The 19,144-nt window shown below is 45.1% G+C and overlaps 1 protein-coding gene across 1 annotated transcript in view; it reads right to left on the bottom strand.

The window, feature by feature from the left end:
• Nucleotides 1–5,234: 5,234 nt before the first annotated feature.
• Nucleotides 5,235–19,144, bottom strand: part of LOC115161779 (tau-tubulin kinase 2) — a 41,215-nt gene continuing 27,305 nt past the window's right edge. Inside the window, exons 8-16 of the mRNA XM_029712561.1 lie at nt 17,976–18,101; nt 17,422–17,579; nt 16,675–16,885; nt 14,660–14,886; nt 13,753–14,332; nt 8,966–9,328; nt 7,553–7,893; nt 6,318–7,343; nt 5,235–6,050 (exon numbers count right to left, since the gene is read on the bottom strand). Coding sequence (XP_029568421.1) covers nt 5,552–6,050; nt 6,318–7,343; nt 7,553–7,893; nt 8,966–9,328; nt 13,753–14,332; nt 14,660–14,886; nt 16,675–16,885; nt 17,422–17,579; nt 17,976–18,101 — 3,531 coding nt within the window. The 3' untranslated portion in view covers nt 5,235–5,551. The remainder of the gene's footprint in view (nt 6,051–6,317; nt 7,344–7,552; nt 7,894–8,965; nt 9,329–13,752; nt 14,333–14,659; nt 14,887–16,674; nt 16,886–17,421; nt 17,580–17,975; nt 18,102–19,144) is intronic.

Genomic DNA, 19,144 nt, shown 5'->3' with positions numbered 1-19,144 from the left:
GAATGCCACCAGACTGAAGGCAGGTACCAATACCATCTACCACAATGGACCAAGTAAAACAATCCACTTGACATACAGCATATCATTATAGTTCATCTCATACTGCAGAATTACAGTAGATCATTATAGTTCATCTCATACTGCAGAATTACAGTAGATCATTATAGTTCATCTCATACTGCAGAATTACAGTAGTTCATTATAGTTCGTCTCATACTGCAGAATTACAGTAGATAATTATAGTTTGTCTCATACTGCAGAATTACAGTAGATCATTATAGTTCATCTCATACTGCAGAATTACAGTACATCATTATAGTTCATCTCATACTGCAGAATTACAGTAGATCATTATAGTTCATCTCATACTGCAGAATTACAGTAGATCATTATAGTTTGTCTCATACTGCAGAATTACAGTAGATCCTTATAGTTCATCTCATACTGCAGAATTACAGTAGATCATTATAGTTCATCTCATACTGCAGAATTACAGTAGATTATGGTTGTATGATACAAGTACTTTAGATTAAGGCAATTATTTTCCTCTACACGTTATTCATACTCTGCATGTGTCACATCATGATAATAAGCCAATCAGACCATACTCTGCATGTGTCACATCATGATAATAAGCCAATCAGACCATACTCTGCATGTGTCACATCATGATAATAAGCCAATCAGACCATACTCTGCATGTGTCACATCATGATAATAAGCCAATCAGACCATACTATGCATGTGTCACATCATAATAATAAGCCAATCAGACCATACTATGCATGTGTCACATCATGATAATAAGCCAATCAGACCATACTATGCACGTGTCACATCATGATAATAAGCCAATCAGACCATACTCTGCACGTGTCACATCATGATAATAAGCCAATCAGACCATACTCTGCACGTGTCACATCATGATAATAAGCCAATCAGACCATACTATGCACGTGTCACATCATGATAATAAGCCAAGCAGACCATACTCTGCACGTGTCACATCATGATAATAAGCCAATCAGACCATACTATGCACGTGTCACATCATGATAATAAGCCAATCAGACAGATGTAAAATAAATACAGAAGTTAGTTTTTTAGCAGTATTAATGAGTCGGTACAGTAGTCCTAAGATGTGAACATTGGAGAGCTAGGAAACCAGACCAATGCTGTGGGTCAAGTGGGACGATAAGAGTGAACAAGATCATGAGACGAAAGGGTAAACTAAGCAAATTAAATATTCCAACCAAAATACATGTGGTACTACCCAACAAACATAATTCCCTTTCAGACAATCACAGTGTATTATGGGAACTGGTATGCTGCTTACTTCACTGATTGGTTGATTGTTTTTCTCTTTTCTCGGTAGGCAGCGCATGCAAGGCGTAGTAGTGATGGAAGCAGTATTTAGTTATATCACAGTATATTACAAGAAGAGGGGTGGTTTAGACGTAGCCTGCGTATCACTGTTTCTGCTATCATACCACTCCTTGTCATGCCAATGCTTGACAATGACACGGAGTACAATGAGTGCAGTGTCAGCACAAAAGTGGTTCTGGATTTCAGGCTAAGGGAGAGGGTGTAGCAGGAAGAACCAAGGTTAGGTGAGGGAGGTTTTTAAATGAGTGTTCATTGAGTCTTTATGAAGTAAAGAAAATGGGGTTGATTCTCAAACAATACATTACAAAACATGTCATTACAAAGCAAAGACAACATTCTTCTTCGCATGTTTTTTATCCTTTGGAAGTTTGAAACATTGATTTGGTATCGGATATTTATATGACATAAATCAGTGTTTCCCAACTCCAGTCCTCCAGTACCCACAACAGTACACAATTATATTGTAACCCTGGACAAGCACACCTGATTCAACTTGTCAACTAATCATCAAGCCCTCGATGAACTAAATCAGGTCTGTTTGTCCGGGGCTACAACAACGTGTGCTGTAGGGGGAACTGGAGGACCGGAGGAGGGAAACTCTGACATAAATAGTATGATATTATTTGACATAAATGTTGGACCTGTCCTAAACTTTATACAAAACAGGATATCTACGTTTTAGTTTAAAACATTTCCTTTCTTTAATATCATAAATAAAAATTATCTTTCTTCAAATATTGTCTGAATAAATCAAATAAAAACAATAACTTGGCTTCCTTTTCCTTGCAGTGAATAATACTGCTACAATCACATGATGAGGACTGTCTGTCTTTGTAGTGAATAATACTGCTGCAATCACATGATGAGGACTGTCTGTCTTTGTAGTGAATAAGACTGCTACAATCACATGATGAGGACTGTCTGTCTTTGTAGTGAATAATACTGCTGCAATCACATGATGAGGACTGTCTGTCTTTGTAGTGAATAAGACTGCTACAATCACATGATGAGGACTGTCTGTCTTTGTAGTGAATAATACTGCTACAATCACATGATGAGGACTGTCTGTCTTTGTAGTGAATAATACTGCTACAATCACATGATGAGGACTGTCTGTCTTTGTAGCTGGCACAAATGAGTCTTATTAGGCTCCTTGAATAAAAATGAGAAACATACTTTGCAGTGAAACCAGAAGCTGCTCAAAGCGCCAAGGCAAGGCACACATTATACATGAATGATAATAATAACTTAGTATTCACCACTAATGTAGTAATGAGTACCATAAGTGTTATCAGCAGGCATCCCAATCCCCCCCCCCCATATATTTAAATGAATTGGATGGTTGTAAGCATGGACAAGGTTAGGGAGGGTTGCAATCATATCTCTAATACCATTCATTTCCTATTAAGTCCAGGGCAGAAGGGTAGAGAATTGGGACACAAAGTCAGACTCCATTCTGAAGAGGAGCATACAAAGGGAATCATGGCCCAGTGACTAGTGTTCAATCACACATTTAGTTTGCCATTTAGATTCCCCAGATCAGTCAACACATTAGGCACAAGTACGTGTGTCAGCACACACACGTTTTATATGATTGTATTAAAGGAAGGATCACTTCCTTCTCAAAAGACTGATCACTTCTATCATTGATCAATTGATTGCTTTAAATGCCTTTGAAATAAACGACACTCACTGTACATCTGAAGTCAGAGAGAGAGAGAGAGAGAGAGAGAGGACACATCAATCGATGATGTCATCAGTTAGTGTGTACCTGGTGTGACTAGTGTGTCAAGATGTAAATGAATAGGTTCTGTAGATAGCGTACATTTCTCTGGAGCTTCATGGCCATACAGTGAAGGAAAAAAGTATTTGATCCCCTGCTGATTTTGTACGTTTGCCCACTGACAAAGAAATAATCAGTCTATAATTTTAATGGTACGTTTATTTGAACAGTGAGAGACAGAATAAAAACAACAAAAATCCTGAAAAATGCATGTTAAAAATGTTATAAATTGATTTGCATTTTAATGAGGGAAATAAGTATTTGACCCCCACTCAATCAGAAAGATTTCTGGCTCCCAGGTGTCTTTTATACAGGTAACGAGCTGAGATTAGGAGCACACTCTTAAAGGGAGTGCTCCTAATCTCAGTTTGTTACCTGTATAAAAGACACCTGTCCACAGAAGCAATCAATCAATCAGATTCCAAACTCTCCACCACGGCCAAGACCAAAGAGCCTTCAAGGATGTCAGGGACAAGATTGTAGACCTACACAAGGCCGGAATGGGCTACAAGACCATCGCCAAGCAGCTTGGTGAGAAGATGACAACAGTTGGTGCGATTATTCGCAAATGGAAGAAACACAAAAGAACTGTCAATCTCCCTCGGCCTGGGGCTCCATGCAAGATCTCACCTCGTGGAGTTGCAATGATCATGAGAACGGTGAGGAATCAGCCCAGAACTACACGGGAGGATCTTGTCAATGATCTCAAGGCAGCTGGGACCATAGTCACCAAGAAAACAATAGGTAACACACTACGCCGTGAAGGACTGAAATCCTGCAGCGCCCACAAGGTCCCCCTGCTCAAGAAAGCACATATACATGCCCGTCTGAAGTTTGCCAATGAACATCTGAATGATTCAGAGGACAACTGGGTGAAAGTGTTGTGGTCAGATGAGACCAAAATGGAGCTCTTTGGCATCAACTCAACTCGCTGTGTTAGGAGGAGGAGGAATGCTGCCTATGACCCCAAGAACACCATCCCCACCGTCAAATATGAAGGTGGAAACATTATGCTTTGGGGGTGTTTTTCTGCTAAGGGGACAGGACAACTTCACCGCATCAAAGGGACGATGGACGGGGCCATGTACCGTGAAATCTTCGGAGAGAACCTCCTTCCCTCAGCCAGGGCATTGAAAATGGGTCGTGGATGGGTATTCCAGCATGACAATGACCCAAAACACACGGCCAAGGCAATAAAGGAGTGGCTCAAGAAGAAGCACATTAAGGTCCTGGAGTGGCCTAGCCAGTCTCCAGACCTTAATCCCATAGAAAATCTGTGGAGGGAGCTGAAGGTTCGAGTTGCCAAACGTCAGCCTCGAAACCTTAATGACTTGGAGAAGATCTGCAAAGAGGAGTGGGACAAAATCCCTCCTGAGATGTGTGCAAGCCTGGTGGCCAACTACAAGAAACGTCTGACCTCTGTGATTGCCAACAAGGGTTCTGCCACCAAGTACTAAGTCATGTTTTGCAGAGGGGTCAAATACTTATTTCCCTCATTAAAATGCAAATCAATTTATAACATTTTTGACATGTGTTTTTCTGGATTTTTTTGTTGTTATTCTGTCTCTCACTGTTCAAATAAACCTACCATTAAAATTATAGACTGATCATTTCTTTGTCAGTGGGCAAACGTACAAAATCAGCAGGGGATCAAATACTTTTTCCCTCACTGTTAATGTAGACCTGCTATACCTTGCACTCCCCAGGTCAGTACAGAGGAAATAGAATAGACTGAGTCTATATTAAATTGGTTAGTGATGAATAAATGAGTGCTCATCCACTGACTGACCTAGGGTATTCTGAATGAGGGCTAAGTGTGTTCACTTCACTGATGATATGAGGGAAAACACCCCACAGGTAACAACACCAAAATCTCATACACAGCATGATACACATAGATCTTTTTCGCATTAGGTATGAACTATTAAAGTGGGCATATGAATTAGTGACTAAACAATGACCAAATGGTAGGAATTAGAGAAGAAAGTGTGAAGGATTACAAGTGAAAGAGAGAAAGAGAAACTGACAAGGGAGGAGAGGGGACATTATGTTCAGTATTCTCTGACAGAAGCCTCAGGTCTTCATTGATCCAGAGCAGGATCGTTTGGTCTGGATCAACATCCTGATCCCACCCTCTGCTGTGGCAACGACACTGACTCCCAGGCCATACTCATAAAGCATCTCACAATAAGACTACTGATCTACGATCAGTCTAACCTTTTAGGTCATAATGAATACGATTGTCCTTGTAATCTTATTCATTATTACCTAAAAGGCCAAACTGATCCGAGATCAGCAGTCCTACTCTGAGACACATGAATAAACGGGGCCAGAGGTTTCTATGGGTCAGGCTAGGACCAGGGCCAGAGCAGTGATCCACTATCTGCTGCTCAGCTTGCTGGAGCACTTCCTCTCTCTCTCCTCGCGGCTGCAGATTTTCCACTTGAGGGCGTGGTGGTTGTGGGAACCGGTGCGGGCCTGGCGGCCGCAACAACTCTCCTGATGGTGGGGGTAGGAGCGCCGGGGAGGAGGGGGGGACCCAGAGAAGCTGGGAGGAGAACAGGAGCGACCGAAACAAACCCCTCTGCCTCGCTCTCCCCCACGGTGTTCGTGGCGAGAGGGGGAGGAGGAGACAGAGCGCTGTAGAGAGGAACAGCTGCGTGGGGAGGCACTGGAGCTCCGGTGGTGATGGTGGTGGGGGGAGCTGGTCAGACTACACATGCCCATCCGGGAGCCTACAAGCTGGGCTGAGGAGTGGCCGTGGTGGGGGGAACCGCGGGCAGAACCACCACCCTGACCATGGTGCATCAGCTGGGACAGACAGGTCAGGAGGTCTGAGTCGCTTGTGCTGCCCGCTCGGATCCGATAACGCTTCAGTCTTGGGTGGAGGAAGGGGGTGAGGTTTTGGAAAGATGGAGAATGAGTTTAGAACTTTAGATATACCTTTAACATGTAGATGAATGTAATTCAGTTAATGATATTAGAGGCTCATCCCAGATCTGTTGGTGCTGTCTTGCCAACCCCAAACATTGGCATGACAATGAACATAGGAGTTGGCAAGGCAGCACAAACAGACCCGGAACCAGGTTACCATGATAGGTGAGATAAACCTGTCATTAAAGCTAATCATGAAGAGTCCTATTACCTGCCCTCCGCTGCAAGCCGACTGGGTGGTCTCCCCGGGGGTGGGCGTGGGAGGTACTGTGCAGCTCTCTCCTGCTCTGGGGCCGGGTTAGCAGGGTTAAAGGGGCGTGGGATCTTGCTCTTACGGAACAGGGGGCTGGAAGAGGAGGAGAGGGAGGGGGCGTCATCCCCCTGGCAGTCAGAGCGTGAGCCCAGGAATGACTCATCGGCCTTCTCAGAGCGGTCTGAGGCGGAGGACAGCTGGTCCTCTCGGGGCAGCGAGGCCACGACGGGGCCGCGATGGGAGATAGAGGGAGAGGGGGCTAGTTGGTGGCCTCCTCCCTGGTGGTGGGGGGCTTTCTTCTGGAGCAACTTCTCCATGGCAGAGCCAGGGGTGGGGAGAAGGTCCAGCAGGACGGGTATACGGCTCAGCCTGCGGGAGGGGTCCTTACGGGGGCTGGGTGGCGGAGAGGGGGTGGTCAGAGCTGGGGTTTGGTCAGTGGTCTCCACCCCATCTCCCCTGTCTGGCTGGGGTTGGTCACTCTCAGGGTCTTTGAGCTCTGGGAAGGCTCCACTGCCACTGTCGTCTCCCTGGCCGTTAGCTGGGGGAGAGAGATGGCCGTTTACTTGGCCTAAAAGTGGGCTGTGGGGGGAGTGAGGGGAATTAGAACGTGGAGAATGAGGAGAACGGGGGGAGCGAGGAGAATTAGAACGTGGAGAATGAGGAGAACGGGGGGAGCGAGGAGAATTAGAACGTGGAGAATGAGGAGAACGGGGGGAGCGAGGGGAATTAGAACGTGGAGAATGAGGAGAACGGGGGGAGCGAGGAGAATTAGAACGTGGAGAATGAGGAGAACGGGGGGAGCGAGGAGAATTAGAACGTGGAGAATGAGGAGAACGGGGGGAGCGAGGAGAATTAGAACGTGGAGAATGAGGAGAACGGGGGGAGTGAGGGGAATTAGAACGTGGAGAATGAGGAGAACGGGGGGAGCGAGGAGAATTAGAACGTGGAGAATGAGGAGAACGGGGGGAGCGAGGAGAATTAGAACTGGAGAATGAGGAGAACGGGGGGAGCGAGGAGAATTAGAACGTGGAGAATGAGGAGAACGGGGGGAGCGAGGGGAATTAGAACGTGGAAAATGAGGAGAACGGGGGGAGCGAGGGGAATTAGAACGTGGAGAATGAGGAGAACGGGGGGAGTGAGGTGAACGGGGGGAGTGAGAACGGGGGGAGGTGAGAGAACGGGGGGAGCGAGGAGAACGGGGGGAGCGAGGAGAACGGGGTGAGCGTGGAGAACGGGGGGAGCGAGGAGAATGGGGGGAGCGAGGAGAGGATGCTCGGCTTGGCACAGGGCTGTGGGCTTTGGTGTAGGTCTGGGTGTCTCCTCCGTTGATCAGGGTATCTGCCAGGAGGTCATCCAGGCTGGTGGGGCTGCCGGGCTGGCTAGGGGTGTGGCTAGGGGTGGGCGGGATGTAGATGTCAGTGGTAGCAGTATTATCCTGGGGCTGCTGGGCCTCAGCTGCTGCATCTCCTCGTCTCTCCAGCTGTAGGCACTGTGGAGCACAGTCTGAGCCAGACTGGGACTGCTGAGCAGTCAGCTACAGAGAGAGGGGAAAGGGAGAAAAAGGGAGAGAGCGGTGGGGAAGCAGAAAGACACAGAGAGAGAGAAGGGGAGAGAGAGAGAGAGAGAGAGAGAGAGAGAGAGAAGGGGAGAGGGGGGGAAGGAGAAAGAGAGAGATAAAGAAAGAAAGAAAGAAAGAAAGAAAGAAAGAAAGAAAGAAAGAAAGAAAGAAAGAAAGAAAGAGAGAGAGAGAGAGAGAGACAGGGGAAGGAGAAAGACACAAATAAATAGAGTCAAATTATTGCATTGTAAGAGATCATGTGAAAAGATTGAATGGAAATCATAACATGCCACAGCATCATCAAGGCAATGTCAGTCAAGCTGTTAGTTGGTATCAAAAAAGCGCAAGAAGACAGACCTGGGTCAAATCTATCATCTATTTGATTTAGCTTGGACTTTTGGGACTATTCCATTGTGCCTGGAATGCTTACTCAAGCACCACTCAAGTATTTGACACATGTATTTAACCCAGTTCTGCAACAACAACAAAAACATTCACTCAACCAATCAGGGGCCTACAAAAGAGACAGGAAGTCAGGGTCAGTAAAAAAAGTAGTTCAGGTTGAGTAAAAAAAAAGAGAGAGAGAACACAGGAGGAAATGAAATAACAAAAGACAATCCACCAAAACAAAAGTCCCTGTCTTGCAATGAAGAAAAGTGGAACTGCAATTTCATTCACACTCTGAATTGACTGAATTGAAAAGGAATTGTAAAGGAAATGACCCCAACTATTCCCCTGACATCAGGACACATGGATCTGAGCATGCTCTGTCTGTAGCACAATGGCCTGCTGTTCTCTGGAGAAAGCAGCCTGCCGGACGACAACAACACCACAACAACACCACAATTCAACACAACAACAACAACACAACAAAGCACAGCACAACTAACACACTAGCAGCAAAAGGAAACAAAAAGAACAACCAAACCAAACAATTTTAAAAAGACAGTAAGTAACTAATAGTGGAGGGAATTAGGTAGGCGGTGTGTTATGGTTAAGATAGAGACGTCTGATTGGTTCGTGGCCCCGGGGTGGATTGATCAATCACCTGCTGGAGTTGGGCGCGTGTGATGCGTATAACGGAAGGGAACTTGCTGCTGGCGGCGCCCGCTGGGATAGCGGGCAGTTTCCTGCGCCCGGAGGGTGATTGGTTACGGGCGGAACCGAGGCCGGGGTGAGGAGGTGGCGGTAGGGAGGCGTGGTAGGAGGAAGAGGAGGTGGGATGGAGGAGGTACTGGTGGTGGTGGTCAGCTGAGTAGCTGCGACTCATCCCAGGGGGGTCCCTCTGGTGCAGGGGGTCCGACAGGGTGGTGAGGAGGGTCTGGGTGTGCGGGCTTGGGGAACGCAGGAGCAGGGGACTGGACATCCTGGCCAACACCTCCTCAGGCAGAGATGGAGGAGAGGTAGGGAGCTAAGAGAGGTGATGAGAGGTAAAGTTGGGGAGAGAGGACAGAGCAGGAAGAGGTAAAGTTGGGGAGAGAGGATGGAGCAGGAAGAGGTAAAGTTGGGGAGAGAGGACAGAGCAGGAAGAGGTAAAGTTGGGGAGAGAGGATGGAGCAGGAAGAGGTAAAGTTGGGGAGAGAGGATGGAGCAGGAAGAGGTAAAGTTGTGGAGAGAGGATGGAGCAGGAAGAGGTAAAGTTGGGGAGAGAGGATGGAGCAGGAAGAGGTAAAGTTGGGGAGAGAGGATGGAGCAGGAAGAGGTAAAGTTGGGGAGAGAGGATGGAGCAGGAAGAGGTAAAGTTGGGGAGAGAGGATGGAGCAGGAAGAGGTAAAGTTGGGGAGAGAGGATGGAGCAGGAAGAGGTAAAGTTGGGGAGAGAGGATGGAGCAGGAAGAGGTAAAGTTGGGGAGAGAGGAAGGAGCAGGAAGAGGTAAAGTTGGGGAGAGAGGAAGGAGCAGGAAGAGGTAAAGTTGGGGAGAGAGGATGGAGCAGGAAGAGGTAAAGTTGGGGAGAGAGGATGGAGCAGGAAGAGGTAAAGTTGGGGAGAGAGGATGGAGCAGGAAGAGGTAAAGTTGGGGAGAGAGGACAGAGCAGGAAGAGGTAAAGTTGTGGAGAGAGGACAGAGCAGGAAGAGGTAAAGTTGTGGAGAGAGGATGGAGCAGGAAGAGGTAAAGTTGGGGAGAGAGGACGGAGCAGGAAGAGGTAAAGTTGTGGAGAGAGGACGGAGCAGGAAGAGGTAAAGTTGGGGAGAGAGGAAGGAGCAGGAAGAGGTAAAGTTGGGGAGAGAGGATGGAGCAGGAAGAGGTAAAGTTGGGGAGAGAGGATGGAGCAGGAAGAGGTAAAGTTGGGGAGAGAGGATGGAGCAGGAAGAGTTAAAGTTGGGGAGAGAGGAAGGAGCAGGAAGAGGTAAAGTTGGGGAGAGAGGATGGAGCAGGAAGAGGTAAAGTTGGGGAGAGAGGATGGAGCAGGAAGAGGTAAAGTTGGGGAGAGAGGATGGAGCAGGAAGAGGTAAAGTTGTGGAGAGAGGATGGAGCAGGAAGAGGTAAAGTTGGGGAGAGAGGATGGAGCAGGAAGAGGTAAAGTTGGGGAGAGAGGATGGAGCAGGAAGAGGTAAAGTTGGGGAGAGAGGATGGAGCAGGAAGAGGTAAAGTTGGGGAGAGAGGATGGAGCAGGAAGAGGTAAAGTTGGGGAGAGAGGATGGAGCAGGAAGAGGTAAAGTTGGGGAGAGAGGATGGAGCAGGAAGAGGTAAAGTTGTGGAGAGAGGATGGAGTGGGATGGCGGAGGAATAGAGTGTGAGAAAGGGGCGGATAGGAGTGGGGGTGAGAGAGGGGGAGGAGTAAAGCATATATTTAAAACTTAAAGGGAGCGGGTGTAGAGGTGGGAGGAATTCTGAGATCTCAAACATCTCCTTAGAGGAATCACTATCTATTTCTTCAGATAGCACCATTTGAGAAAGGGTCAACCCAGAAAAAAAAACTGAAAATAGCACATGAAAGTTTTAAATAAAGAGCAAATAATGCAAATCAAAGTGCTCTTTTAAGCAACATTCTCTCTCAAACAAAACCATTGTCTGAGAAGTTTCCTTCATTTAATCAAGCTCATACAAGCAAAGAAACAAGTTCACATGACATAAGAGATCACGATCACACTTTACTTTAAACTACAGCAAGACGCTACTGATGCTCCAGATGAATGAAGTGTCCTACTGTGTCTAGTTCTGTGTTAAGGTGTATTATTCTACTGTGTCTAGTTCTGTGTTAAGGTGTATTATTCTACTGTGTCTAGTTCTGTGTTAAGGTGTATTATTCTACTGTGTCTAGTTCTGTGTTAAGGTGTATTATCCTACTGTGTCTAGTTCTGTGTTAAGGTGTATTATCCTACTGTGTCTAGTTCTGTGTTAAGGTGTATTATCCTACTGTGTCTAGTTCTGTGTTAAGGTGTATTATTCTACTGTGTCTAGTTCTGTGTTAAGGTGTATTATCCTACTGTGTCTAGTTCTGTGTTAAGGTGTATTATTCTACTGTGTCTAGTTCTGTGTTAAGGTGTATTATTCTACTGTGTCTAGTTCTGTGTTAAGGTGTATTATCCTACTGTGTCTAGTTCTGTGTTAAGGTGTATTATTCTACTGTGTCTAGTTCTGTGTTAAGGTGCATTATCCTACTGTGTCTAGTTCTGTGTTAAGGTGTATTATTCTACTGTGTCTAGTTCTGTGTTAAGGTGTATTATTCTACTGTGTCTAGTTCTGTGTTAAGGTGTATTATTCTACTGTGTCTAGTTCTGTGTTAAGGTGTATTATTCTACTGTGTCTAGTTCTGTGTTAAGGTGTATTATTCTACTGTGTCTAGTTCTGTGTTAAGGTGCATTATCCTACTGTGTCTAGTTCTGTGTTAAGGTGTATTATTCTACTGTGTCTAGTTCTGTGTTAAGGTGTATTATTCTACTGTGTCTAGTTCTGTGTTAAGGTGTATTATTCTACTGTGTCTAGTTCTGTGTTAAGGTGTATTATTCTACTGTGTCTAGTTCTGTGTTAAGGTGTATTATTCTACTGTGTCTAGTTCTGTGTTAAGGTGTATTATTCTACTGTGTCTAGTTCTGTGTTAAGGTGTATTATTCTACTGTGTCTAGTTCTGTGTTAAGGTGTATTATCCTACTGTGTCTAGTTCTGTGTTAAGGTGTATTACCCTACTGTGTCTAGTTCTGTGTTAAGGTGTATTATTCTACTGTGTCTAGTTCTGTGTTAAGGTGTATTATCCTACTGTGTCTAGTTCTGTGTTAAGGTGTATTATTCTACTGTGTCTAGTTCTGTGTTAAGGTGTATTATTCTACTGTGTCTAGTTCTGTGTTAAGGTGTATTATTCTACTGTGTCTAGTTCTGTGTTAAGGTGTATTATCCTACTGTGTCTAGTTCTGTGTTAAGGTGTATTATCCTACTGTGTCTAGTTCTGTGTTAAGGTGTATTATCCTACTGTGTCTAGTTCTGTGTTAAGGTGTATTATCCTACTGTGTCTAGTTCTGTGTTAAGGTGTATTATCCTACTGTGTCTAGTTCTGTGTTAAGGTGTATTATTCTACTGTGTCTAGTTCTGTGTTAAGGTGTATTATCCTACTGTGTCTAGTTCTGTGTTAAGGTGTATTATTCTACTGTGTCTAGTTCTGTGTTAAGGTGTATTATTCTACTGTCTCTAGTTCTGTGTTAAGGTGTATTATCCTACTGTGTCTAGTTCTGTGTTAAGGTGTATTATCCTACTGTGTACATTGCATGATATGTCTTGACCTGCGTGAGTTGTGTTATGGTGAAGTGTACTGTGAGGTACTGTATGTAATATTGGAGTGTTTTACAGTTAGGTATGTAAAGGTGACATGTTTTACACTGAGGTATGTAATACCAAAGTGTTTTACAGTGAGGTATGCAATAGTGATGTGCTTTACAGTGAGGTATGTATTGGTTACATTTTTACAGTGAGGTATGTAATAGTGAAGTGTTTTACAGTGAGGTATGTAATAGTGAAGTGCTTAACAGTGAGGAATGTAAAAGTGAAGTGCTTAACAGTGAGGTATTTAATAGTGCCGTGTTTTACAGTGAGGAATGTAATAGTGAAGTGCTTTACAGTGAGGTATTTAATAGTGCCGTGTTTTACAGTGAGGTATGTAATAGTGAAGTGCTTTACAGTGAGGAATGTAATAGTGAAGTGCTTTACAGTGAGGAATGTAATAGTGAAGTGCTTAACAGTGAGGAATGTAATAGTGAAGTGCTTTACAGTGAGGAATGTAATAGTGAAGTGCTTTACAGTGAGGAATGTAATAGTGAAGTGCTTTACAGTGAGGAATGTAATAGTGAAGTGCTTTACAGTGAGGAATGTAATAGCGAAATGTTTACAGCGAGGTATGTAATAGTGAAGTGTTTTACAGTGAGATATGTAATAGTGAAGTATTTTACAGTGAGGTATGTAATAGTGAAATATTTTACAGTGAGAAATGTGATAGTGAAGTGTTTTACAGTGAGATATGTAATAGTGAAGTATTTTACAGTGAGGTATGTAATAGTAATAAACGTTTTACAGTGAGGTATGTAATAGTGAAATGTTTTACAGTAAGATATGTAATAGTGAAGTATTTTACAGTGAGGTATGTAAGGGTGAAACGTTTTACAGTGAGGTATGTAATAGTGAAGTGTTTTACAGTGAGATATGTAATAGTGAAGTATTTTACAGTGAGGTATGTAAGGGTGAAACGTTTACAGTGAGATATGTAATAGTGAAGTGTTTTTCAGTGAGATATGTAATAGTGAAGTATTTTACAGTGAGGTATGTAAGGGTGAAACGTTTACAGTGAGATATGTAATAGTGAACTGTTTTACAGTGAACTGTGTAATACTAGTCTGTGAGTTCCGTACCTGTGTGAGTGCTCCCTCAGCCAGGGCATCAGCAGGGCTAGAGGGGGTGATGGGGGGCAGGCTTCCCGTAGGTCCCACACTCAGCTCCAGCCTGTCCACCCCGAGGGGTCGTCCGCTGGCGCCTGGTTGCCCCTGGAGGTCCCCATCCCTGTCCCCATGGACCTGACCAGGACTGGGGTTCCCGGTGGACCCCTCTCCTGCCTCCAGGGGTACCTCCAGCTCCTCTTCTTCCTCCTTGGAGGGGCTGGTCATAGCTTTATCCCCCATTCCTGTCCCTGGGGACCCGCTGGGCCTCTCCATCATCACCCACTCCCTGGAGTCCACCTTCCCCTGGCCGGAGCTCAGGTTGAGGGCCACAAAGCCTCCGCTGCTGGGGGCCCCCTCGCCCTGTTCCAGAGACCTGTGGGAGTGAGGGGAGACGGGTTTGGGTGAGCCGCTGGCACCGCCACCGGATAGGAACTCCTCGTCGTTGTGCCAGACTCGGTCAGTGCCACCACGCCCTGGTCCTGTGGCACCTCCAGTGGGTACAGCCAGGCCCTTCTCCTGCTGCTGCCCACAGCCCTCCTGCTGATTCCCTGAGCTGGAGAGACACGCCAACCAATTGAACAGGTCAGATTATAACATAGTAGTTACTGTACTATTGATGGTTGTTACAGTAGCGCAAGCGTTGTTGTTAGCAGCAGGGTTAGCAATAGCAGGGTTGAGGTCAATTGCATTGAAATTCAGTCAGTTTAGGAAGTAAACTAATTCATAATTAAAACAAACTTTTAAATGATTGTATAGGAACTTTAGTTCATCTTGATTAATATCCTGAACTGACTGAATTGCAGTAGAATCAAGTCCCTGGTTGTTATGTTAGTGTAGTAAGGAAGGAATAGAAGGACAGGGAGTTAGTAGGGGTACTGACCACGCCTCCATGAACCCTTCAGGACTGGGCTTGGTCTCCAGGGTCAGCCTCCTGTCCAGCTCAAAGCTGTGGATGTTACGGAGCTTCCTGAGGAGAGGACCACCACCATCCTGTCCTGACACCCCCACCATCTCAGAGTGTACCCGGACAGGGGAGCCCAGGCTGGGGTTGGCATACAGGCTCTGGAGACCCCCCTGGTTGTTGCTGTGCTCCTCCTCTGTTGCTGCCTAGTGAGGAGAGAAACGGGGGATAAAGTGATATATGGTTGAACTCAGTCGTCATGGTGTGTGTGTTTCAGGGTTTCCGTTAGGGAAATATGGCACCGGACATTTGACCGGAAGCATTTTAATTTACTGGACTTTTGAGAAATGTACCGGACTCATATGCATTGGATGCAACGGGATGCGTCCTTCTTACTGAATTCCGATGCGCAGTTTGGAGATGTTAGAATGACTGTCCACATGTACTTTTCCTCAGCCAACGTAAAGCAAAATCCCCAGCCTATGTCAATCTACTATCTCCCATAGTAGAAAAGTTGACCTATTCTATTAATCAGCTTGATGTTCTGTGCGAGAAAGAAATATCCTATTCCAAACAGACTCTGAGACAGTTATGTGATGATAGATCCCACATTCATACAACCAGTAGTCCTAGGCTACATAAAAAACACTTTAGAAAAGCAATGAGGCTGATGCAACAGATCAGAACATTTAGCTTAAAATGTTGATAAACTATTATTTCTTCACATTATAAACGCAGCAATGCGCACAAGGCAGTAGGCTACACAAGGCAGTAAGCTACACAAGGCAGTAAGCTACACAAGGCAGTAGGCTACACAAGGCAATAGGCTACACAAGGCAGTAGACTACACAAGGCAATAGGCTACACAAGGCAGTAGGCTACACAAGGCGGTAGGCTACACAAGGCAATAGGCTACACAAGGCAATAGGCTACACAAGGCAATAGGCTACACAAGGCAGTAGGCTACACAAGGCAGTAGGCTACACAAGGCAGTAGGCCACACAAGGCAGTAGGCTACACAAGGCAGTAGGCTACGTGCAAATGTTCATTCCATAATGCAGTTAGCGGGAAAACACCATTGCTAAAAAGCCCACCACACATGTGACAGAGATGAAAATATCTGTTAGAAATGTAGAAAGAGGTGAGATCTAAAGATGCAACAACTATCATGGGCTGCTGATACGACTAGGATAATGCCTTTGACTACCGGACAATGAAAGAAAGGTGATTTGAAAACCAATAGAACAGGAGAGTAATAGGCTACATGGTTTCAATGGTATATGGAAGTCTTTAGAAAAATAATTTTGGCTAAGCTACTTTGAAGCAAGTAAAACTTTAAAGTTTCAAACAATTAAGTACATGTTTTCAAAATGCATACTGCCTCCAGCTCATTGCAAAGTGGTGTGTGACACGCTGAAGCCTGCCTACCGCTGCCTATGCACTTGAATGGTGAATAAGAAGCGCGTTTCAATTACCAGCTGAGAAATTAAAATATTAGCTATTTATACTCGTGGCCATCAAAACTGTTTTTAACACGTGATTGCATTTAAATTTGTTGCGCAATGATTGGTCTTATAAAAGCACGTTTCACTCCACCTGCAATGAACAAGCTGTTTGAGAAGCTGTAGCAGCAGCTCTCGCGCTTTCTGACAGATTTGAACTGGAACGTAGGCTCTGTATCTGTATGCTGTGCAGGTGTGATAAATAAGATAGGCTACATAGCGACAAACGGAAATACACACGTGCCAATTTAATTCCACTAAATTATGCAAATGTACCTATAGACTAACAAGCATGACCGGTCGAATGTATTTCCATTGACTAGTATATCTATCAATGAATAGGCTAAAAAGCATTATTTTGCAATGGGATTTTAGCCGGGGGCAATTAGCCGGCGTAAATTTTATTTATTGGCTTTTCAGGGAGGGGTGTTCAAAAGCCTATTACGGGCTAACGGAACCCTGGTGTGTGTGTGTGTGTGTTCTCCTCTCTACCTTCCACACAGCGGTCCTGATGCGGTTACGGTTACGGTCCAGCTCCTCCCAGACGTCAGCTTCCTGGTTGGCCCGGGGCATGCTGGGGGATCCGGGGCGGCGGTCTGGAAGAGGGTTGTTCTCCCCGTTGTCACTAAGCTGCTCGTCCTGCAGAACATCGTCTGTGTTCTCCCTCGCCAGGTCCCCAGGGATCAGGGATGCATTGGCCATGCTGAAATTATAGAGTGAATGTTACTCTGATGTCACTAAGTCATCCATCCATTCATCAATTCATTCATTCATTAATGCATTCATTCATCCATTCAACAGGTGGATACATTCATTCATCCATCCATTCAACAGGTAGATTCATCCATCCATCCATCCATTCATTCAACAGGTAGATTCATCCATCCATCCATCCATCCATCCATCCATCCATTCATTCAACAGGTAGATTCATCCATCCATCCATCCATCCATCCATCCATCCATTCATTCAACAGGTAGATTCATCCATCCATCCATCCATCCATCCATCCATCCATCCAACAATTCAACAGGTAGATTAATTAATGAATTAAACAGGTAGATTCATTCATTCGGTAAACAAGTTAAAAGTGTGTGATAGTGAAATATACAAGAAACCCCTGAACCATCAGTGGACCTTCAAACAGTTCATCATAGATTCCCAGTCTCTCTGTGTGTGTGTGTGTGTGTGTGTGTGTGTGTGTGTGTGTGTGTGTGTGTGTGTTCCCAGTCTCTTACCCCATGTGTGCTGGGGTGAGGCGTGTGTGGTGCTGTGGTGTGGTGGCTGTAGCGTTGATGCTCAGAGAACCATCAGACCCAGTCCTCTCCCAGTCATACGGGTCATTCTCCACCACGTTGTGCGTCTTCATACTGTTGTCAAACACTGACAACAGCAGCTACAACACAACAGGAAGTCACATGATGTCATATCCTGAGATACCTAACAGCTTGTACAACATCACTGACTGACTGACTGACTGACTGACTGACTGACTGACTGACTGACTGACTGACTGACTGACTGACTGACTGACTGACTGACTGACTGACTGACTGATGGATACTTAGTACTCCAGAAAGAGGGCTCAGACATTCACACAATCATTCAGACAATCCCAAGATAATGCAGACAATCAGTCATTCTGAAAACATACACTACATACACACATCCTGGGACTTACTGTATATTGACACAGGGAACTGTAACAAAATGCATAGTTCTAACTGTTAGAACACAGAGATACTGTATACACACATAGAGTAGGTAAAGGGAGAGAGATCTGCCATGCTACCTGATAGTCTGGTTTGGTGAAGTAGTCCAGGTTAGAGATGTGATCCAGGAAGACAGTGAACTCAGCAGGCAGGTGTTTCAGCATGAGCCTGTGGTCATAGGTGTCCTTCAGCTTCCCTACATGCTCCTGGGGAGGGAGGGAGAAATAGAGAGAGAGAGAGAGAGAGAGAGAGAGAGAGAGAGAGAGAGAGAGAGAGAGAGAGAGAGAGAGAGAGAGGTTTCATCATGAGCCTGTGGTCATAGGTGTCCTTCAGCTTCCCTAGATGCTCCTGGGGAGGGTTCACACATGTTGTTATGGAACTATGGCTCAGTTGGTAGAGCATGGCGCTTGTAACGGCAGGATTGTGGGTTTGAGTCCCATGGACTCCTTTACATAAAATGTATGCACGCGTGACTGTAAGTCGCTTTGGATAAAAGCATCTGCTAAAAGGCATATCCACTGAGTGTACAAAACATTACGAAGTTTACTTGCTCTTTCCATGACGTCCCTTATTAATGTAACTTATTAAATCCACATCAATCAGTGTAGATGAATGGGAGGAGACAGGTTAAAGAAGGATTTTTAAGCCTTGAGACAATTGAGATTTAAGTAACAAAAGATTTAAGTGTCTTTGAACAAGGTATGGTAGTAGGTGCCAGGCGCAACGGTTTGTGTGAAGAACTGCAACGTTGCTGGGTTTTTCCATGTGTGTATCAAAAATTGTCCAGCACCCAAAAGACATCCAGCCAACTTGACACAACTGTGGAAAGCATTGGAGTCAACATGGGCCAGCATCCTTGTGGAATGCTTTCAACCCATTGTAGAGTTCATGCCCCGACAAATTGAGGCTATTCTGAGGGCATCTCAATATTAGGAAGGCGTTCCTAATGTCTGGTGTACTCAGTGTATATTAGAACAATTTTTTTTATGTACTCTCGTGCATGAGTACATTCATATGCAGCGACGTCAGAGCTGTGACATGTTATTGAGTTAGTCTGTCAGTCTCCAGTCAAGTCAAGTTAGCCAAAGATAATGTTACCATTACGAGTCATGTACCTAGCTAACGTTACCATTACGAGTCATGTACCTAGCTAACGTTACCATTACGAGTCATGTACCTAGCTAACGTTACCATTAAGAGTCATGTACCTAGCTAACGTTACCATTATGAGCCATGTACCTAGCTAACG

The sequence above is a fragment of the Salmo trutta genome, chromosome 25 (genome assembly GCF_901001165.1).
Source record: "Salmo trutta chromosome 25, fSalTru1.1, whole genome shotgun sequence".
NCBI classification, from domain to species: domain Eukaryota; kingdom Metazoa; phylum Chordata; class Actinopteri; order Salmoniformes; family Salmonidae; genus Salmo; species Salmo trutta.
The sequence above is the reverse complement of the archived record's forward strand: the minus strand, read 5'-3'. Positions and strand labels throughout refer to the sequence as shown.